A 25,591-nucleotide genomic window follows, 5' to 3' on the forward strand; every position below is an offset into this window, starting at 1 on the left:
TAATATTTTCGTCTCAAGTAAAAATGTTCGTTTTCATAAAGGAAACTCCATAAAACAAATATTAATTTGAAATTAACCACATCAAGATGGTTGGCAACAAAGAGGACACAAAGAGAAAGATGAATATTCGGCAGTTGCAGAATCACTCCCCTGACCTCAATCCCAATTGGGAAGCAAGAAACCATGGTTATAGGGCTAAAACACCAAACTTTCTTGTTTACGTGCCGCGTGGAATTTAGGAATTCGGATCAAAGCGAACAATGAATATAACTAAGTAATCTTTTTGCTCGTCTTCACTCAACGATAAAAGAAGGTGCCAAATATTGCAGTCGATCAGACAGAATTCTAAAGCTTAATGTCGATCCCACAGCCACGGGAGTGTCCCTTGTCATTGAAACAAAATATTTACCATGATGAGATGTGGCATGCTGCAGACGGGAAACATAAAGTTGTAACTAATATTCATACAGTACAAATAGTACAACACATACTTAACCTTTGAAGCTTTTAAAAGAAGGCATATAAGGGCTCGCAATATTGAAGAACAACCACTGAAATCTGCTTGTTTTTAGTTATGTTGTATAGTATACAAGCAAACAAGCAAAACTAAACAAGCCGATTTTAGTGCTTGTCAATTAGCTATAACGCGAAAATTATAACGCGACCACAACCGTGTTACTTACATGTAGATAACCAAAGACGACTGATATGTTTACAAGCCAAAGCACTTGTTAATGTTTATTTAGTATTTTGCAAATGTGTTTATAGGACTTTCAAACAATGCAACGATAATAGGACATTTTGTTAAACAAGAGCTTGTCGATGTTTTTATCGAAATGTACGGCATGGTTTGATATACTTTTACTTCGAGAATGTCTAGAATTAAACAAAAAATTCCATCTCGGATTAATTCAGCTTGCAAAAAAAATTCTTACGGCATGAAATTATGAAACATTATTAATAACGCCATATAAATAAGGCCGTTTTTTTTTGCTCTCGATGTGTTTTTTATTCAATTGTATTCATGCCATAACTTATGTAATGATCTGTAATAATTGGTATGCATATGATTGTTTTAAGAGCGTTCTGTTTACGTTACTTTGTTCATTTGTAAATCAACATATATCTTCAAAAGCGACGATAGTCGGAGGAGGTAATCACGTGACAGACAAGATGGCGACGCCCATGCCGACAAAGGTATTGTTCGCCGTTTCATACCCTGCATAACTTTGATTAATTTTAAAAAATTTCGCTCACATTTCAGCCATATCGGCAAGAGAGTGGTTAGCGTTTATATCGTATTATAATATTCGCTCTATATCTCGACTTTACTTGATGCGAAATTTCTTAGCGGGTCACACAATTTCAACTCCCGCTAAGAAAATTTGCAGCGAGTAAAGTTTCATAACAATTTTATACATTTTGGTCAACGTTTTACCATGTTAATTTTACTGTACATTAGCAAGTGATATATAAAAGAATGTAAATACAAATTTATTACAATGCATCGATGGCAAACGACATTTTCTCAAAGCAAATGATTTAATGTATAAAGCATGAATTAAAAAACACACAATTTTTTACCGTCGTTTTTAATTAAACCAAAGCTTTATAATCTTGATCTTATATACAAACAATCTAACGTATGGTGAAATCCTTTTTGGAAAATGTCTTGCATTTTGCATTTTTTTTTGGTAAATGCATCGTCGTTTTGTAATTGATACTGTACATTATTCTTCAGATGTTACATACGGGTTTTGTGTACTGTGTTAGCGACATTCAGTCGACATTCGTTTGTTTATTTTGACAGGTAAAAAATCATTGAAATGACTCACATTAAGAATTAAAAGACACCCATTTCATCGTCGGACAATGGGGACAATCTGAGGATAAGTTGTAGCTCACATCTAGACAATATGTGAAGACTCTTACTTATAAGTAGATAAACATATCAAATATATGCAGCATACAAAAGCTAAATGTAGGCAGTTGAAAATAGCGGGAACGGATGTTGCAACAAAAGAAAAAAAAGCAATGCATAGATTGTGATAAATATGTCAATAAGCACAATTTAAATTTTGAAAAAGAAAATATCTGCACACTCCGCAAACCGTAAACAAATATTGTTTTCACAATATCCACTACTAAATATTAAATACCACACATCAATTTATCTCAATACATTCACATTTTTACTTTATATAATCAGTGTAGGTCACAGTTATATTTTCATTAAGATATAAAAAAAGGTTGATTGCATATTACTTTTTTTATATACCGCCAATTGTTCACCGATCTTAAAATTAAAATGCCTAATAAAATCAATAAATGTATTACATACATATCAAAACAAACAACAGCAAACTTACCGTACTAACGATTTTCCTTGTGATATTGCAGAAACAAAAGCACGCATGAGATCGCCCGAAAATTCAAATGAATCAGTAATTAATACACATACATATTCACTCGGTTCTTCTGCGAACTCTCAGTTCGTTAGCCCCATTGTATAACACGCAAGCACATGTTATCAGATATGAAAAACATTTGTATTAAATGTTAAAACAGGCACGTTTTGCACACTTGTCCAATACGTATTCCTTGACGCTAGCGACTAGCCAAACAGCTTATCCAACTGTGGTCATACCTTAGAAGATTTAATTCTTTTAATGGTAAGCAATCTTGGCACGATAATTAGTTTAAACATATTTATTTCAAAGAATGTACATTGTTTTACAAAGAATATGACACACCATTTATTATAAGAACAAGCTTGAATAGGATTAAAACGAAAGACGATGTCTTATTTTGTTCTTCTCCCTATACAAATACAGTTTCATGTTGCTAGACGGACACACATGGATTTTAAATAATAAACAATGTTAATGGTATGGAGAGAGAGAGAGAGAGAGAGAGAGAGAGAGAGAGAGAGAGAGAGAGAGAGAGAGAGAGAGAGAGAGAGAGAATTAGAGTTATGGGAAGAGAATGAAACACGTTAAGAAGGACTTTATTGGTGCAAACGAAGACAAGCGAGTTGAGCGTCGTTCTGTAGCATATTACGAATCAAATCGCTTACTTTTAATAATAAATGTATGCACTGCATCGGCTATTTTAGTATTCGTTAAGTAATCACAAGTGTTGTCTCCATATAGAATAGTTTCAATGCAAGTAACGGAATATGCAGATATTGAGTTCAGAAATTCGCCACGAATATGTACAGACCGAGTGCATTCAAGAAAGTAATGCGACGTCGTTTCATGAAGTCCGCATAGACATAGCGGGGATGCAACAATATTGCGTCGGAAAAGGTGTTCGTTTAAGGCGCTACACTTTGTTCGTAAGCGCGTGTGTATCATTTGAGAGCGTCTTTCACCGTATGTAAATAAGGGATTCGGAGTCGAATTTGAGTATAGTGACGTTCTCGCTTGAATTGTTTGGAGATGTGACGAATTTCTTAATGAGTAATTGCTAAACGATCCAACTGTAGCGGGTAAAAGGGATTGCAAATAGTTTGGTACATTACTAGAGTTCATTTTATACATTAATATTAATTTGTGTTTGTGTCTTCGTTGGCTGATAGTTTCCCAGTCTAGCTCATTATATAGTTCTTCTATTGAGACTAAGCGTGTGCATCAAGATGTTATTCTCGCGGCTTCGGTTTGGATTTTTTCTAGGTCATCTTTTTCATATTGCGTACAATTATCATATACAGCGTCTGAGTACTCAAGGATTGGTCTTATAAAAGAAAAATATATTTTCTCGAGAGTTTTTCTATCAAGCATTGATTTTAACCGACGCATTATATGAACGCGTGTCAATGCATTTTACTTTATGTATGAAATATGAGCATGCCAAGTGCAGTCATTAAAGATAAAAACACCTAAGTGTTTATGGGCATCAACGATGGGTATATTCACGTTATGCATGGTCAATGGTGGATGAGATGGTTTATTTAGTTTTCGAGATATAAGCATTGATTCGGATTTTGAGGGGTTAAGACATACCAACCATTTGTCAGCCCAACTGGATATTTTATCAATGTCTGATTGCAAAACGGCTGCAGATTCGTTTGGCGAATTTACGACCATAAACAGACTAGTGTCGTCAGCAAACAGATGTATGTGTGCTTGTATATCAGCAATAATATCATTTATATACACAAGAAACATAAGTGGACCTAGAATAGAACCTTGAGGGACACCGGCGAGAATTTCAATAGGGATTGAGTGCGCTCCCGGTAGGATTACTTTTTGTTTGCGATCAGAAAGATAATTAGTCAAGAAAGATAATATATTCCACGAATGCCTGCTTGTTGTAGTTTGTATAATACACCTTTATGCCATACTTTATCAAAAGCTTTACTTATATCAAAAAAGATTACTCTGACCTGAAGGCCATTGTCTAGAGCTCTGCAAAAAGTATTATAAATATATGTAAGCTGATTAACAGGCAAGAAGCCAGATTGAGTGGACGCAAAGAATGAATTATCTCGAAGAAAAACAAAAAATGTGTTGATGCAAAAGACCTTCTCAATAGTATTTAGCAATGATATTGGTCGATAATTGGACGCTTTCGCTGGATCACCCTTTTTAAAAATCGGGCACACATTAGCAATTTTCAAACAAGAAGCCATTTTGTGAGTATTAAGACAAGATTTAAAAAGATCACACAATGGGTAGCTTAATTGATGCATTGCTTCTTTGAGCATACGATTATCAATTCCATCAGGACCAGATGCTTTGCCTAACTTAAGACATTTGACTGAGTCAGTAATTTCTTCCTGTGTTATATGAATATTCTGAAGAGTGTTAGCGTTTGAATTGTTGAATATTGGAAGTTCGTGGTTGCTTTCGTCAATTGAACATTGGTTGGCAAAATACCTGTTTAGCATATCGGCTTTACAGGAGTCATTTGCTACAAAGATACCTAATTGTTCGTCGAAAAGAGGTGGAATTGAAGTGTTTTTGTTAGTAGGAATAAATGTTCGAAGTGTTTTATATTAGTCTTTTGCGCAAAGTTCAGATGACTTCAGTTTACGTGCAATATTGTTAAAGTATTCATTTTTTGAGTTACGTAGAAGTAAAACGACTTCATTCCTGACACGACGAAAATTTAACCAATGCAAATCGCTATTTAATTCCTTGGCCTTTCTGTATAGACGCTTTCGTTGTCGAATTTTTTTCTTTATAATATCATTTAGCCAGGGGAGATCACGAGAACGTATACACACATTTTTGTTAGGAATACATGAGCCAGCAATTTGTAAAATTGTCTTGGTAATATTTTCTGCATAAATATCAACATTTTCGCATTTAAGATGACCCCAATTAGTATCTGTCATTAGTTGTCGAAGTTTGGAATAATCACCAATGTCGTAACGCCAGATATGTCGATAGAACGTTTTACGTAAAGGTTTTATGAATTTTAATGTAACAAAAACAGGGCAGTGGTACCGAATAGTTTGGTCTAAAATGGGTTCACCTGTTCCAGAAAGTAATACGGTATTCGGATTACTTACAAAGATAAGATCAATTATGGAAGATGAGTGGTTCGGTATAGTGTGTTGGCTCATTAATTAGTTGCGTTAAGTCATATTGTAGACATAATTCGTTAATTGTTCGTGCTGATAATTCGGCGATAGTATTTATATTAAAATCACCTGAAATAATGATATCATTTATTTGTTTGTCTCTGGCTAGTCCTATAGAATTTTCAATAGAATGCATATACGATCTATCCGCACTAGGCGGTCTATAAAACAAGCCAAACAGAACGGATTTATGTTTCGAGGGGAACACTTCAATCCATAAAGACTCAACGTTATTTAATTCGAGATCGTGTCTTCGTTTGAAAGCAATATTTTCATTAACGTATATAGCAACGCCCCCATAAGAGTCTAGGCGATCCTTGCGAATTGGCTGGTGGAAGCCTTCGAAAAGAATATCAGTAGATGAAATAGAACTATTTAACCATGTTTCAGTAAAACCAATTATATCAAAATCACGTAGCCCTGTATACAAAACATCTATTTTTTTTGCATCAGACTTTGAATATTATAATGAATAAAACTTAGGTGGTGTGTTGCAGAGGCATCGGAAGTGGATAAGGAATTATTTGCATTTGTGTTATAAGATGTCTAAGACAAGGTAGGCCCTGGGTTTGGTTGTATATCAACCGAGCGTAATAAAACTAAAGACATCCAGCAGCATGTTAAACCAAACAGGAAACATTGTAAGACAGTTTTGAGAAAGATAATATCAGTATGTATATTTTTCCTATCGGAATACGCTTACGTGGGTGTTCAATACTTCGTGATATATTTATAGACTGGTAGACACTACTTTGTAATAATTATAAAATCGTAACACTAGGGATGAGTGCGTTTAACAGCACAGACAAGCGCCAACACTGTTAAGGAATAAGAACCAATAAAGCTAAGATTACAATTATAAGATTATAAATAAGTTATAATGTATTATCAAAGTATAAATGATTTTTTTTAAAGTTGATATCACGCAAATAACTCGCATATTATATTTAATATGTGGAAATAACCAAGAAATTATTTCACGACGATTGCAAGATCAGAAGTTACACTTTAACAGAGTACTTTCCAGAGTCTTATACGTTTCCTTCAAGTATGGGTTCACAGGTATATATCACAGTCTATATGATTTAACACGTCATCAAATTACTATATGTACAGTTCATTACCCGAACTTTTGTGTTTCACAGTGCATTGAAAATGTTATAAGCCACACAATGTTTATGAACGAGCCTCCTCCATGCAAAAGGAATACTTACACAGTAACACATATAGTGAAGTTTATCAATGTTATATAAACAATTATTTTATTGAACCACACAATGTAAACTATGTATGAATGGAGCGATGGCGATTGCCCTAATTATATAAACATTATTGTTTGAATTGAATAAAAATATTACCAAAGGCAAAATGTTATCTGATGACGATATAGTAAAGAAACGAATTAACAATAATCTGAAACAAGAGGTCCAAGATAAGCATAGATGTGACTACTTTGCCGTGGCAAGTTTCGCACCCAGGGGCATAATTTAGCAGTATTTGTAAATGACCGAATTCTGATGTTACATACTTATTATCAAAGATATTAACTTTGTGGTCTTATATTTAAAATAATTAATTTTTGCTATATATCATTCAAACAAATCATGTCATGCCACACCAACAGATAATTTGAACAAACTAAGTAGATGACCACCTTTCAATGTTACATGTCAACACCACTTCTTTTGATGATTTCAATAATCTTCATAGAATACAACTATATGAGTTCACATACCAAATATAGCTGCTGTGGACCTTGCGGTTTGACAGACGAATGTTTTAATAGTCATTTCGCAACATAAATAATGTGACAATTGTTAACACAGACGTATGATTCGAAAAAAAAATGCCTTAGAGGACCAACATTCGATGTTACATGTCATTTACCAAAATCTGGTCCGTGTAGTTTCTGAGGAAAAAAACATTTCACATACAAATAAGAGAAAAAAACTCACATTGAGCATGTGACACACAGATGAGCTGGACAAAAACAGGTACAGTAAATAAAGAAAGCTGCTGTCAGGTGTATATTTTGCCTGATCAATATGATCTTCTAGTTATAGTTCAACTATTGCATGAAACATTTTAATGATTGAAATTCGATTATGGTTTCCTATGATTGTGTCAATTTTAAGTGCGTGATTGAACTGCACGGGATGCAATCATTCACGTAAACAAGCTGCTAATAGGAAGAAGTGGCTTCAAGTTACCGTCCAACGACAAAGACAAACACTTTTTATGGCCACATAAAATGATGTATGTGCTACATTAAACATGTATTCCGTGTTATTGTATTGAAAAAAAAACTTTTCAAACCATGCAGGCCTTCCGGGTCTTCAAATCATGCAGCCTTAAGCGCAAACCGGACTTAATAAACTTCGAACAACACAAACATACGCACACGAACAATAGAATCATAACGATACTAAAATAAAATATACTTTTTGTGATTTATACGATGCAATATTGTAATTAGTTTGTTGTAGTTTGATGATGTTGATTATATGAAGGTATGCATTTAATATAGAGGTTTATATAAGTATATACCAAATATATAACAATACGCAACATTTTAACTCTTTAAACCAAGTTATATAGTTAATTGTATTCTTGTATGCTATTCTAATACAAACATTGAGGAACGAAGTTGTTACATAAAGTAATGTATTTTGCGAATAATAACTCTGTCATCTTTGTTTTATCTTTGCAGCATACCGATGGAATACGAGTTTTGTACAAATACGTGATGTTTCTTGTTTAATGTGTATACTCTTATTTATGGATATTATCTTGGTAATTATAGAAAAACATACGTAAGCTATGAATCATGTATATTTGTTTTGAAGATAAGCAACGATATGCAAGACAATTTCACTATATTGATAAAAAAAAGATTACTATTTTGATTAGGATATTTAGGCATCTGTTGTCGATGTTGTATATCAAATCGCGTAGTTATTAGCAATTAATCTAAATTTATTTCATGGCTAAAATCCCACCTAAAACCGTGATCATAGAAAATATTTGAAAAATTATTCATGATAATCTAAAAATAGAAAAAGTAGTTAAGAATTTATTTTTTTCACCGGTTAAAATAACAATTTTTTTATTTTCACTGCTATTATTTCACTGCAGAAATGTCATATTTTATAATTACGTATAAACGAAAATGCTTTATTTTATACCTAATGATAAAATATGACATTTCTGCAGTGAAATAACAGCAGTGAAAAGAACAAATTGTTATTTTTACCGGTGAAAAGAACACATTTTCGGAACTCCTTTTTCTAATTTTAGATTATCATAAATAATTTTATATATATTTTCTATGATCACGAGTGAATTAAAATCGACAGTCTACCGAATCCAATAAATTTTCTTTTTATTTTATGTTTTTTTTTTCACCGTTTATTTACATTTTAAAAGAGTTTAACTTGAGAATTTCGCTGGTATAATGACGTCATTTCGTCACACTAATGACGTCCTTTTGTGTTTTGAAATTTATTGAGTCACGCCACGGGAGAAAGTCCGAGAAAGAGTAACTTTGCAGCGAAAGGGAAACAGCTGTTAATTATTTTCTTGAAAAAGGGGCATACAAGAAACAGAAAATGTGTTCATGTTAGTGTTAGATCGTTTGTTATTTCACTCGTGATCAGAGAAAAATAATATTTTCACTCGTGACTGCGCCACTCGTGAAAATATATTTTCTATGATCACTCGTGAAATAACAAACGATCTTACACTGACATGAACAAATATCCTCTATATGATTAAGATGATAATTACGTTAACGGCGATAACTTCTATACGTTAACAACACATTCACCGACTATAACGTCTGTCCTTAATAGGTCTTCATCAAAGAGGGCACTTGGACTAAAAACGTACTTCAGTTTCAGTTGTATCCAAACATCTCATGGAAAAGCAAAATCAAGAAGTGTATTTAAATAATTCGCGAACATTTTCTGCAATATTTGAATGATGACGTTCATTACGACTAAATTGTACACACATATTAAGAGATCATATCGGCAGATAACGCAAAACGACAATTATGAACAACGTATCAAATGGAAGTTCATTCTGAACTTCATTTTGTCTTATTTCTCAGTCTTAGATGTTTAATAACTCTAAGCACTTTGATTCTTCTGGTACATGTAAACATTCCATTCATTGTATGTTTGACCTAGTAGTAGCTCGCAAATAAGTCTTAAGATTAAGAGTGTATGTGGTTTTCTAAAATAAAATGCCTTTTTACCCAAATCAATGAACAATAATGCAATAAACTGTGAAATATAAGACATATCATATGTTTAACCTTTTTTCGTCTTTTATGCATATCTTTTTAACGCTTACATTAGTCATAATGACATTGACTAGGGCAAAATATATGTATATATTAGTGAAAATTATTCTTTCTTGCATAACTTCATGTCTGTCGAATAACTTTTATTTTTAAATATTCGCATTAACGATTAAGCATCCATGATGATTGTTTCAAGACATACATGTCAAACAATAGCATCTCTTTCTCACAAACAATAATGACCCAATCATAAACATTGTTTAATATGCTCATATTGATAACCCAGGGGCGTTTGAGAAGAAGACAAATGATCTCTGAAAATATCTTCTCGGAGTCGTATTTTTGTCCTGTTTAAAAAGCCAAATTTCTGTCTTTTATTATTAATGATTATATTCCTTTGGTCTGCTCGTATACATATTGCACAGTTGAATGTCGCTTATGCAATAACGTAACACATCATAGCTATCACAGTTTATTATTTCCACAGTCCAATTTTGCACCAGCACGTGTTCATTGACAGCAAGATGACAAACTCTGTGAACACTGTGTATAGAATGTCGACCCCACGAATCAATAGCCAGCAGCCTTTCTCAGAGATAGAGTGCCAACTATTTCTGACGTCTGATACAATGACAAATCTAAACGTCGAATCCACCGGCAATGAAATGCCCCGTGTAATTAATATTTGTGAACTACTGCTTTCAAAATATTCGCGCGTGCCTTGTTGACGATAACGCACTTTGACAGCTGCGCATTGTAAAACGTGCATTGGGCTATCTTAAGAAATAGGTCTCATACACCATCGAAAGTAACATTGAAAGGAAAAATTCAAGAAGTGACCTCTGTTTTTAGTTCCCTCTCTAAGTATTCTAAACGATGACCACCTTTGAAAATATTGACTGTATAACATTCACTTATATTTATTAAATAAAACATCACTTAATAATTTATGTGTGTAAATTATTTTTTATGTGCGTATATGAACGTTCGACACATTCAGTCGGCATGTGCCTATCCTCTGTCGCAGGGAATTATTAAAACTGATTTATGTAATCGAATCACGTTAAGAATCAATAGTGATCCATTTTGTTTTCAAACAATTAGATCGATTCTGTTTCTGTGAATTCACGTCTTGATTATCAATGTTTATATTGATATTTTTACCTATTTGCACAAAAGATAAAATAATTGATTAAAATATGTTAAAAGTGGACTTTTAGCTGAAACAGCAGGAAACCTTTACTTACGACCAGGAAAAAAATGGAAAAAAAGTACAATAAACATATACACAATAAACACATATCAATATGACTAGGGCGCCGTCTTTTGATCTTCAAGGCAAATAATTAAGGGTTTGAACTGATTTCAAGAACCTCCAGACCTAAAAATTAATCCTGAGATAATAATAAAAGAATTAAGTCTTTATAAAATTACCTCATAGCAGCCCAATTTAAATAAAAACAAACAAACTAATATTACTTAATATACTATTTAAATATCCAATCGTTGAACGCAAAAAAAACAGCAACATAATTGTAACTTTTTGAAAAACTTTGAACTTGCTAAGTAATTATTAGCTACCATGACGAAGCAACTGAATTGTAATGTTAATCCACCATTTCTTTATATAAAATTACAACGGCGAAAATTAAGTATAATGAAAGTACTTTAAATTGCTAAATCTATCAAATGGATTTGAACACTTTTGAATAATATATATATATATATATATATATATATATATATATATATATATATATATATATATATATATATATATATATATATATATATATATATGTTATTCTTACAATACCACATTTTATCTACCAATGTACACATTCAATTCATTAAATAAAGCATGTATTTCGCTATATATTGTAGCGCGGGGCGTACTTTCTAAGGCGGCCATAGTGAGCAATGTGCGCGACCTTCCAAATAAAATGGCCCTTCCAAAACCCTCGGGCGCCAATTTTAAAATGACAACATCGCATACAATCATTTTTCCTAAAAGTGCCACCATTAGGATCAGTAAACTAATACAATAAAGTTTAAATATTTGCAACGTAACTTAAACGGGTGTTATACATCAGGATTTAATGTGGCCGACCAATGTCTCATAGAAGCTCTCCCGGCTTAATATTCTTCCCTAAGCATCAACGAAGCAAATATATGGCTGAATTATGTATTCGGTATTACTTGTGCCGTCGTGTGTCTAAATTTGCCCCCTGGCTGCAACGAGGCCAATTAATGACTAAATGGTGTTCTTGGTTTTAGTGCCGTCTCTTTCCTTCTTCTTACAACAAGAATTGCCTTCGAAGTAATCCTCCGCCTCAAAACGAAACAAAGGGCAACCAGGGTAGAACCATTATTTATGGCAAGTGACTAACGATGGCATCATTCAATGTGTCCATATTTAAATGTTATATTAGTATATATTTAGATACATGTTCTATTTGTCCATGATGGTGTGGTACAGTTGTATATATATGTTTTATAAAGTCATACATGTATATATGTTGTAAAATCCTATATATGTATGGCAAAAATAAAGTGTGTTTTATAATTTCATATTTATGTTTTGATACAGTCTTCAGCCAACGTTGATTATTCTTAGGTCACAGCCTTCGCTTAACAGAGTCGATGATTATCTTGCTAAACGATCCTATAGCCTCAGTGTCAGTAAATCTGTTATCAATGAATGTTTCCTCTTCTGTTTTCAATGATAATCGAATAAGTTTTTCTTCCTAATTTGCGAAAATACTTAAAACTTAATAGGCTAGATTTTATACATTTTTTTTAAATATTATGAAATGATCTTACAATGCTTAATAAAATCAATACGAACGTTAGTATAAACTTACTATGTGAATTAAAAAAACACACATTTTAATGTTGTTTTCCTCCCATATTAAAATGTGAGGGAGATTATTATAATATATATGTAAAGAAACGTGAAGCATCTAATGCAACCGAAAAAAAATCCACAATAATATACATCACTTAACTTACCGGACTAAAGATTGTCCTTGTGGTACAAACATTTTCTGATAAAATACTCATAAGCGTGAACAATTTCAAACAATTAAAGCGTCGACCACTATCACCACTTAGTTAGAAGTACACAAACATTGAAAAGCAGATATTGAAATTGTGCTGTTGTGGATACAAATGCTTCGTAATTTTCGTGTAGAATCCAAGTTGAGATGCGTGCAAAGAGACAACATGTTCTGCTCTCTATATATTCAATACCTAAACTTTGGCGCAAGCGAATAACCACGGTAACTAATTGCCCCATTGTGACTATGACTTAGGATGAGCAATCTTGGACCGTTCCTTGCAAGATCGTAACAATTTGCAAACAAGTTTCCTGGCGCCAATTTCCGCAGTTTCCAGACACAGACGGTTACATAAAACTTCCGACGACCAAAACCATTCCATAAACTTATTATTTATGGGTTATACGTTGAGCAATACGTTTAACGCTTATTTCAGCGCCATCGTAAGAAATATCAAAACCAAACTTTTATATACCTTGACAATATACACAAACGATGAACTAATGGCAGTAAGTATATGCAACTGAGATGTAAACAAGATGGTTGCTCTTTATTTTGTGAACAACGTCGTTTCCACATCACTTCAAAAGCATATAAAAAAACAATAGGGCGCTCATGTATTGACTTCAGTCCCGTTAAGTCTATAAGGTCTTTAAGAAATAACTGTCGTCAGAACTCCCAACCTTTTAACCTTATTTAGAGGAACCAGTCACCCTTTTGCATAACACAATTTAAACTTAAATAAAACCAAAGAAGTGTGTCACTTAAAATAAAAATATTTCATAATGACACTTATAATGTTAATTATCAATGAAAGAGCGTTTCGTAATTGTCAAAATTGTATAATATTGAATGGTTTGCACTATTCTTCTCGCGTGTGATTTACGAATGTGATTACAATCTCGAAATTTTTGCTACTATTGTTTCATTGATAATAGTGTCCAATTGACCCGTGTTCGCAACGATATATAACACACTTGTACTGACTATTTGATGATGTTATAAATATCATTTTACTTATCAAAGATATTTCCCTTTATTATGCTATTTTCATAAACTTAAATGGGCAATTCTGATTATTTATATGTTAACTAAAACTAAAATTGTTTCATGATATTTAATTGAAAAGTAGATCATTGTTGCAATAAATTAACCAGTTCAGTCACCGATGTCGCACAAACTGTTTGATCCTAACTGACTTTATGAATAGTATAAATAATTCATATCATATAACGGATATGATGGAAACATTATATATGTTCACATTTAGATCAATTCTGCAAACGCCGCCAGTGAATTTATTAACAAATATATTGTTCTTGTTATGTATAGTTTGCATAATGTGGGGATATTAAACATACATCAACTCACAGCATTGCATTTACTGTAAATATTCAAATAGCACATGCAAAACTAAACTGCTCAAGGTTAAGAAAAACAAAGGCCGAAAGAATTATGTATATTGAAGAGATAATAGTTAATGTTTCTTCATATAGTTTATCAAAAGAAAACAATGTTGAAAGATTTGTATCAAAGGACGCCTTTTCAATCAGAAATATTTCCGCATATTGCATTGATGTAAAGGGAGTCGATTAGCTGCAGTTTAGTTAAGCAAACAGATTAAGCAAGCTTTGATACCATCACCAGATATCTCTAAATTTAATTTCACAGTCGCATGATTATATAAATTATAAAATGCATAGCGAAAGATAATGAATTGATGGCTGAGTGACTACGGCCAAAGCGTTTTGATCCATAGGTCATTGTTTCGAGCCCACGAAAGTGTACACTTTTTAAAATATTTTATTCTTTCTTAAATTCCATTATTGTTCCATACCGAAGCTTAGTAATTATCAATGTTAGCGTTTGTCTCTTTAAATCAATGTGGAATCCGTATAATGTTAATGACTTTGACAATATCGACAATTTCTGCAAACATTTTCCATTAGGATTTTTCCACAAACAATTCAACGATTAATAAAACCCGACTTTGGCAAATGTTATGCATTTAGCCTTCAAATATGGAAAATGAAACAGCGTTCTGCAAATTGTGCCTGTAAATAATTCTTGAGGGAGTGCCATGACCGTGTTCGTACTTTTTAGCGGCATTTAGTCGTCTTTGTTTTTTTCTCTGTAGCATATTTATTTTATTGAGTCACATTAAGAATCAATTATTCTTCATTTCCTTGTCAAACAATGGAAAAAATACAACCTATTATCAACAGGTCTTGTGTTGAAATCGGTTTAAGCCTTTATTTTGCAATTAACTATACTTTAGAAAAAAACTTAGACCAAAAAGACACGTCCGTATGCGAAATTACAGACGTGTGCTCTGTAATGTTGTGTTTTATTATTTATTGATTTCAAGGTGTTCCTCACGATTCAGTTCAACTTGGGAACTTTTTGTCGTCATGAGTTATTTATCATTGGCCTCGACGTGAATAAATATGTGTACTTGTCAGTGTCATCAAAAGCTTGTGGGAAGAGATTAAACACGAAGTGGAAGTTACATTATTATTGATAGCACTACATATTTTATGTTTGCTATAATATAAGATAATGTTGGAAGACAAACATATATAAATAAATGAGTTTTATAACGACATCGAAACAATTATTCCAATTTTAGTTGTTATTTTTTAATGTATGTGCAAAAAGGATTTGATATCTTAAAAATGTATTTCATAGTTTGAGACGGTTTGAGACTTCTTTCTGTAATGTATACGAATAAATTTACAGGGGTAATTGTGTTGTATATCTGAAAATTAACACTGACCATTTAGATCTACAAACTTTTATTTAAAAAAAAACAGTATCCTGTTTTATTTTCTATCAAATATAATGTTGACCTATTATGAATATTATTATTGATGTAGTATGATAATGCCAATTTTACATTAATCTACCGCTTAAAGAAATTAATTGATATTAAAGTTATGCATGCATCTATTATAGACATCTATTAACTTACCGAACTAAAGATTTCCCTTGTGGTACAAACATTTCACTGTTGAAATTTCATCACATGAACATAAACACAACAATTACAAAGCATGTATTGTGGAAAGTACTACTAATCACTTAAGACCCCGTCATTTTATTGTAAACCACTAAATATCGCACACTGTATATGACATTGAATGTCGTTAGTTCTACTCCCAGTAATATCCGTTACCTAACCTTAGATACAAGCGCCTAACCACTGCAACTAACTGCCATTCATATATATTTAATTTTTTGGATGAGCAATCTTGGACCGTTAGACATAATATAGAACCAATTTGCATTCAAGTCGCCAGGCGCCAAATTATGCGTCTCAAAGAAACTAGCTAATTCATAAAAATTCTTACAAGCTCCGTTAAAAAATTTAATAATACAATTACTATGCATAGAAAATGCACCTTTCGTTGATGTGAAATAAAGACAATAAAGCGATGCTCTGCAGTGAACTTTCTGGCATTACATCTTGTCATTGCCAAAACGCGTAATTTGTATAAAATGACTGTACAAAAATATGTTTAATATTGTCAAAACCACAATCGCTTCTAAATTTGATCACTCTTCAACACTCTCCGTAAACACTACCCAATACTAGTATGCTATATACAAAAACGTCCAACAACAAATAGTGCCATACGAAGGTTAATTACAATAGGAAGACTCTAAAACAAGTTACATTGGTGTATAAATGTTAAAATACAAACATTCTATAACACTTTAGCATCTAAAATCGTTTCACGATATCATATTTTCCTTTTACGGATGATCTCGAGTCAGGGTCGGTTTCATTCGGTTTGCTTTCATTTGCATTTTTACTTAAGCTATCCCAGAAATCTGCAGCTGCTGTTATCAAATTCCGGTATTCAACTGAGTTTATCATAAAAACGAGCACTTTGTATCTGGTTAAATCAATGTTACAAGACCAAATCTAGCGTTGAGACTTTGGCTATTGCTATGAGGAAAACTGATTTGTTATAAGTTAACTTTATTTTACAAAGTATTAGTTGATTTTGAGCATTCACAGATATTTAATAACATAATGATTATTCATGAAGACTACTTCATGCTTCCGACGCTGCCCGAAGCCAATCTCGCGTTCGCTTGTAAATGTTCGGATATCGTCATGGGAATTTTAAAGGGAATATATTGTCCCACAACAAATGAGCATGTTTTACCTAGTTAAATCAATGTTACTAAACCAAATCTAGCGCTGAAGTGTTGTTTATGGGTTAACTTTATTTTACGAAGTATCCGTTGATTTTGAGCATTTACGGATCTGTTAAGTATTTACAACTATACATGCAATAGTTATCAAAAGAAGACATGTGCTGTTTTTGTTGTAAGTAATCATGTCATTTCAATGACACCCGTGTGAGCCGAATGACGTATACAAACCATGCAAGCTCAAGTTATCAGAATAATGCAAATGCTTAACACCCAATCAATTAACAATCTTGTCGAAGGACGGGTCTTGTCTTCGCACAATAACCGTACAATACTTAAATAAAGCCCGTGAAGTATAACACTATTTTTTTACGAAATTGAATCGTTCAGCCGAATAATATAACCTAATCTTGAATGACGCGTTCGGCATTGCCCGAGGTGATTTAACTGAATAACATATACCACAACAACGTATTTGATAAATACATACTCATTTAATACAACCAGTAAACCATTTTATCGAAAAACAAATCGTTGGATTGAAAGCTGACAAATAACAAAAGTTAGAGACATAAATGGATTGCATTTTATTTAATATTTTCGTCTCAAGTAAAATTGTTCATTTCATAAAGGAAACTCCATAAAACAAATATCCATTTGAAATTACCCACATCAAGATGGTTGGCAACAAAGAGGACACAGAGAAAGATGAATATTCGGCGGTTGCAGTATCACTCTACTGACCTCTTCAATCCCAATTGGGAAGCAAGAAACCATGGTTATAATGCCAAAACACCAAACTGTCTTGTTTACGTGCCGCGTGGAATTTAGGAATTCGGGTCAAAGCGAACAATCAATATTACTGAGTAATATGTTGTCTCGTTTTTACTCAACGATAAACGAAGGTGCCAAATATTGCGGTTGGTCAGACAGAATGCTAAAGCTAAATGTCGACCCCACAGACACGGGATTGTCCCATGTCATTGAAACAAAATATTTACCATAATGAGATGTGGCATGCTGCAGACGGGAACATAAAGTTGTAACCAATATTCCTAAAGTACAAATATTACAACACAGACTTAACCTTTGAAGCTTTTAAAAGAAGGAATATATGGGCTCGCAATATTGAAGAACAACCACTGAAATCTGCTTGCTTAGTTATGTTGTATAGTATATACAGCATAACTAAACACACCGATTTCAGTGCTTGTCAATTAGCTATAACGCGAACAGTATTACGCGACCACAACCGTGTTACTTAGATAACCAAAGACGACTGATATGTTAACAAGCGAAAGCACTTGGTAATGTTTATTTAGTATTTTTAAAATGTGTTTATATGACTTTCAAACAATACAACGACAATAGGACATTTGGTTTAACAAGATCTTGTCGATGTTTTTATCGAAATGTACGACATGGTTTGATATTCTTTTACTTATAGAATGGGTAGAATTTAACAAAAAAAAATCCAACTCGGATGAATTCACTTTGCAAAAGAAATTCTTAAGGCATGAAATTATGAAACATTATTAATAACGCCATATAAATAAGGCCGTTTTTCTGCTCTCGATGTTTTTTTTTTCAATTGTATTCATGTCATAACTTATGTAATGAACTGCAATAATTAGTATGCATATGATTGTTCTAAAAACGTTCTTTTTACGTTACTTTGTTCATTTATAAATCAACATATATCTTCAAATGTGACGATAGTCGGAGGAGGTAATCACGTGACAGACAAGATGGCGACGTCCATGCCGACATAAGTATTTTCCGCCGTTTCATACCCTGCATAACTTTTATTAAATGTTAAAAATATCGCTCACATTCCAGCCATATCGGACTTTACTCGATGCGAAATTTCTTAGCGGGTCACACAATTTCAACTCTCGCTAAGAAAATTCGCAGCGAATAAAGTTTCATAACAATTTTATACATTTTGATCAACGTGTTACCGTGTTAATTTTACTGTCTATTAGCAAGTGATATTAGTGAATGTTAATACAAATTTATTACTATGGGACATGCATCGATGGCAAACGACATTGTCCCAAAGCAAATGATTTAATGGATAAAGCATGAATTAAAAAACACACACATTTTTACCGTCGTTCTTAATTGCACCAAAGCTTTATAATCTTGATCTTATAAACACAATCTAATGTACGGTGTAATCCTTTTTGGAAAAATGTATTACATTTTGCATTATTTTATGGTTAATGCATCGTCGTTTTATTCTTCAGATGTTACCAACGGGTTTTGTGTACTGTGTTTAGCGACATTCAGTCGGCATTCGTTTGTTTATTATGACATGTATTTATTGATAAAATGTCATTGAAATGACTCACATTAAAAATTTAAAGACGACCATTTAATCGTCGGACAATGGGGACAATCTAATGATAAGTTGTAGCTCACATCTAGACAATATATGAAGACTTGTACTTGTAATTAAATAAACATATCAAATATATGCAGCATACAAAAGCTAAAACTAGGCAGTTGGAAATAGCGGGAACGGATGTTGCAACAAAAGAAAAAAAGCAATGCATAGATTGTGATAAACATGTCAATAAGCACAATTTTAATTTTGATAAAAAAAATCTACACACTCCACCAACCTTAAACAAATATTTCACAATATCAACTACTAAATATCACACATCAATTTATCTCAATACATTCACATTTTTACTTTATATAATCAGTGTTAGTTACAGTTATATTTTCATTTGGATATAAAAAAAAGGTTGATTGAATATTACTTTTTTTATATACCGCCAATTGTTCGACCATCTTAAAATTAAAATGCTTAATAAAAGCAATAAATGTATTACATACATATCAAAACAAACAACAGCAAACTTACCGTACTAACGATTTTCCTTGTGATACAATCATTTCATTAACTATTGCAGAAACAAAAGCACGCATGAGATCGCCCGAAAATTCAACTTAAACAGTAATTAATACACATACATATTCACTCGGTTCTTCTGCGAACTCTAGTTCATTAGCCCCATTGTATAACACGCAAGCACATGTTATCAGATATGAAATCCATTTGTATTAACTGTTAAAGCAGGCACGTTCTGCACACTTGTTCAATACGTATTTCTTGACGCTAGCGACTAGCCAAACAGCTTATCCGACTGTGGTCATACCTTAGAAGATTTGATTCTTTTATAAACGGTAAGCAAACTTGGCACGATAATTATAAAATCGTAACACTAGGGATGAGTGCGTTTAACAGCACAGACAAGCGCCAACACTGTTCAGGATTAAGAACCAATAAAGCTAAGAATACAATTATAAGATTATAAATAAGTTATAATGTATTATCAAAGTATAAATGATTTTTTATATACTTGATATCACGCAAATAACTCGCATATAATTATTATATTTAATATGTGGAAACAACCAAGACATTATGTCACGACGATTGCAAGATCAGAAATAACACACTTTAACAGAGTACTTTCCAGGTCTTATACGTTTCCTTCAAATATGGGTTCACATATATATATCACAGTTGATTTAATTTAACACGTCATCACATTACTATATGTACAGTTCATTTTCCGACCTTTCGTGTTTCACAGTTCATTGACAATTTTATAATCCACACAATGTTTATGAACGAGCCTCCTCCATGCAAAACGAACATTTACACAATAACAAATTCAGTGAAGTTGAGAAATGTTATATAAACAATTTCTTCATTGAACCACACAATGTAAACTATGTATGAATGAAGCGATGGCAATTGCCTTAATTATATAAACATTATTGTTTGAATTGAATAAAAATATTACCAAAGGCAAAATGTTTTCTGATGACGATATAGTAAAGAAACGAATTAACAATAATCTGAAACAAGAGGGCCAAGATAAGACTACTTTGCCGTGGCAAGTTTCGCAACCAGGGGCATGATTTAAGCAATATTTGTAAATGACCGAATTCTGATGTTACATATTAATTATCAAAAATATTAACTTTGTGGTCTTATATTTAAAATAATAAGTTTTTGCTATATATAATTCAAACAAAGCAATTCACGCCACACCTACAGATAATTTGAACAAACTAAGTAGATGACCTCCTTTGAATGTTACATGTCAACACCACTTCTTTTAAAAGTTATTTGACGATTATAATCGAACAAATCACATGACCCCAGGGGGATGATTTCAATAATCTTCATAGAATACAACTATATGAGTTCACATACCAAATATAGCTGCTGTGGACCTTGCGGTTTAACAGACGAATGTTTTAATAGTCATTTCTCAACATAAATATTGTGACAATTGTTAACACAGACGTATGATTCGAAAAAAAATGCCTTAGAGGACCAACATTCGATGTTACATGTCATTTACCAAAATCTGGTCCGTGTAGTTTCTGAGGGGAAAAAAATCATACAAATAAGGGAAAAAACTCACATTGAGCATGTGACACACGGGTGAGCTGGAAAAAACAGGTAAAGTAAATAAATAAAGCTGCTGTCAGGTGTATATTTTGCCTGATCAATATGATCTTCTATTTATATTTCAACTATTGCACGAAACATTTTAATGATTGAAATTCGAGTATGGTTTCCTATGATTGTGTCAATTTTAAGTGCGTGATTGAACTCCACGTGATGCAATCATTCACGTGAACAAGCTGCTAATCGATGTTTTGCAGATGTAGATTGGAATAGGAATGAGTGGCTTCGAGTTACCGTCCAACGTCAAAGACAAACACTTTTTATGGCCACATAAAATGATTTATGTGCTACATCAAATATGTATTCCGTTTTATTGTATTAAAAAAACTTTTAAAAAAATGCAGGCCTTCCGGGTCTTCAAATTATGCAGCCTTAAGCGCAAACGGACTTCATAAACTTCGAACAATACAAACATACACACACAGAGAATAGAATCATAACGATACTATAATAAAATTTACTTTTTGTGATTTACACGATGTAATTAGTTTGTTATAGTTTGATGATGTTGATTATATGAAAGTATGCATTTAATATAAATGTGTATATAAGTATACACCAAATATACATATATAACAATACGTAACATTTTAACTCTTTAAACCAAGTTATATGGTTAATTGTATTCTTGTATGCTATTCAAATACAAACATTGCGGAACGAAGTTTTCACATAAAGTAATGTACTTTGCCAATAATATCTCTTTCATCTTTTGTTTTATCTTTGCAGCATACCGATGGAATACGAGTTTTGTACAAATGCGATGTTTCTTGTTTAACGTGTATATCTTATTAATTGGTTATTATAGAAAAACATACATAAGCTATGAGTCATATAAATTTTTCTGAAGATAAGCAACGATATGCAAGACAATTTCACTATATTGATTTATAAAAAGATTACTATTTTGATTAGGATATTTAGGCATCTGTTGTCGATGTTGTATATCAAAACGCGTAGTTATTAGCAATTAATCTAAATGTATTTCATGGCTAAAATGCCACCTAAAACCTATTTCATAGACAGACAAGGCAGTAGGTTATTATGGATTCACCGTGTCTATGCAAATGAATTGTCTGAAAGGCGTTTAGTTTTAGATATACTTGTAATCTTGTTTATTACAATATCATTTTAACTCGTAACGTGCCTCGTTTTTACATAAATATTTATTATTCCAATATTTAAATACTCCACTTGTATAGTCTGTTAAAAACGCGTATTATCAGTGAACACTGACGCGGAGTACGCGATTATTTGAAATGTCTTAAATTTCTTCATGTCAGTCACAGCTGTTGTTATCTATTTGAGTACAAATAATTTCCCATAAGAAATGCAGAATGCGTCTTAAACAGGAAATTTAATTTTCTAACTTGAAACTTCTTGATGGCTGTTTTAAATTAGGAATTTGCATTTGCATACAAGTTGGTGTTAAAATGGTCTTATCATTCAAGCAAAAAGAACTGCAGTTACGGGTTTCGTTTGTTTTCCAGGGTAACGAGGCAGGAATGTTCGTCTGGAATGTTTGTTACAAATACTGGTAATTATAGCAAATTGCATAGCTGATCTCACGTGATTCTTGTCTTCATTGATTATAAGACAAATCAACGCCATTATTTATATAATTGTAAACATGTATCATGCCTTCAAGTCAGTATCGTTCTGCTCGTCGAACAATCAAAAAGCTGAAAGCGCTATGGTTGTTCGCTAGTTTGTAAACAGAGGACACGGACGTAACGCACTTTCGTGTAGACCTAACTTCCGTCTTCAAAACCAAAACCACCATCTAATTCACCTTCGTCATATCATATATTCACCGTCATCAACGTCACCGCCACAATCAACATTAGCATAATCAGGAGCATTTCTCTGATCCCCGGAATATCAATATTCATTCATTGGTCAATACCAAATCATTTTGATATAAACATTCCAGGACTACCCACTTCTAATTACTTAATTGCTTTTTTAAATGCTGTTCATAATTCATTATGATGAAGTTTATAGTGTGTTTTATATGCTAAAAGTAGTGAAAACATGATAATGCTATGATTAAGATGATAATGACGTTAACGGCGATAACTTGTATACGTTAACAACACATTCACCGACTAAACGTCTGTCCTTAATAGGTCTTCATCAAATAAATTGTAGAATAATTCGTTGTTATTATAATAGTTAAACCATTGATTTTGTACTTAGTGTATAATTCAACACATGGAAGTTGAAGACAGTGCCTTGTACATTATAGTGTCTTCAAATCAATAATGTCTCGAGTGAGTTATGTGAATTCTTTACTTTGTGCGTTTTAATGCCTGTTTTTGTTTTGCATAAAATGTAAATGATGATGTCGCAAATGTGTTACTAAATGATGATGTTATTAATGGTTGCCTACCAAGATGTATACCAAGATGTAATTTGGATCTAAGTCTTGGACAATATTGTAAATACAAATATTAATTAGATTTTCAGTAAACTAACTTTAAAGATTATGTATTGGCAGATAAGGTGCGTTTCTTTAAAGTTACTTAGGTAAGCACACGTTTGTAAGTTAGAAAGTTTGAAGCAGTGTAGATCTTGTTCTTGCAACAAGCAATATGTTTCTCTTTGTCAAAACTTTTGAAAATATCGTAGAGCAGTAAGTTTTAGTCATAAATGTACAACTATACCTAGTATACATGCCTTTGAGGATCCAACACAGGTAAATCATGAGTGTTTCTTTGAAAATGATGTGAATAAATTATGATACATCTATAATTAAGATAATGAACAAACAAAGGAAAATAAACGGTTAAAATATATTTTTTTGAAATTTTGGTATGATGTTATATATTTTCATTACAATTTTTCTGCTTCTTGTGAATCTTAAGTTTCGCCTTTTATGTAAGGAGCAATTTTTCAATAATATCGATTACAAATTACATTTTAGTAAATTTGGTTCATGCGAAAGTTTTGCAAAGCGCAGAAATAGATTTAAATATTTGTTTTCGATGCTTAGAGATTACATAAATGTCATTTACAAGTTCATGTAGTCTTGCGTACATTTTGGGCACGTATGGCATTTTTGTCATGTCACGTACTGTGGTGTGTAATCCTAGGTGAGATTAAACGCTTACTACACATGCTTATATCATGAAATCAGAAAAGTGAAGCAATTACAGTTAATTTATGGTAAATAAAAAACGCTAACGACACTTATTTCGCCATGCAATAATGAATGTCAACCTACTTCTAACGACACTTACGTCGTCACTCCATCTGGAACGTTGTTTGTTGCCGTGATTGACTGAGACATGTCGTTGGTGATGATCTGTTCATAGCTAGATTTCCGGCGGTGCGTCCTGATCATACGGCACCATAATAAGAGTACGGAGACAACAATTATTCCACCAACGATGGTCAGTATGACGATCAACGTTAAGTCAACTGAAACCAAAGATAAGATGCAACTTACTTTTCACTAAAAGACTATTTCTGGTCATGAACGAAATAATACGATAACTTCATAGTTTTAAAGATAACATGCGACCAAAAACAAATCTCTTCTTACGCCATATCTTACGCTTCAATAAACTTTAAAATTAAACTCCATAGACATTGACAGGAGTGAAAAAAACAATTGTTGAAAAAGAGCCATTGCCTTCACAACACATGGCAATATATACGCCATAATACTAAACACAACACATGGCAATATATACGCCATAATACTAAACACTACACATGGCAATATATACGCCATAATACTAAACACAAACTATAAGTGAAATATGAAAATTAGAAATAACATTATTATTTTCTTTTGGTCACATAATTCAAGTATTGCAGTCGTTATTTTCTTCCGTTGTGAAAGCCAGATAATTGATTTTATCTTTTTGTTTATATTGATTTCATACACGTAATACCCCTTTACTGAATGTACAACGATAACTTAATAGCTTGAATTCTGTATTTGGCCAAAGATCACAAAACCA

General features: G+C 32.5%; 1 protein-coding gene across 2 annotated transcripts in view; it reads right to left on the reverse strand.

The window, feature by feature from the left end:
• Positions 1-25,194, reverse strand: part of LOC127868413 (synaptotagmin-15-like) — a 59,482-nt gene extending 34,288 nt beyond the window's left edge. Inside the window, exon 1 of one of the 2 annotated variants that reach the window (XM_052410180.1) lies at positions 24,863-25,194. In XM_052410180.1, the coding sequence (XP_052266140.1) occupies positions 24,863-24,966 (104 nt within the window). In that variant the 5' untranslated portion in view covers positions 24,967-25,194. Of the gene's footprint in view, positions 1-19,994; positions 20,257-24,862 lie in introns of those variants that run through there. The other variant, XM_052410181.1, reaches the window with a different exon arrangement.
• Between the last annotated feature and the right edge of the window lie 397 nt (positions 25,195-25,591).

The sequence above is a fragment of the Dreissena polymorpha genome, chromosome 2, assembly GCF_020536995.1.
Source record: "Dreissena polymorpha isolate Duluth1 chromosome 2, UMN_Dpol_1.0, whole genome shotgun sequence".
In the NCBI taxonomy this organism is placed as follows: Eukaryota; Metazoa; Mollusca; class Bivalvia; order Myida; family Dreissenidae; genus Dreissena; species Dreissena polymorpha.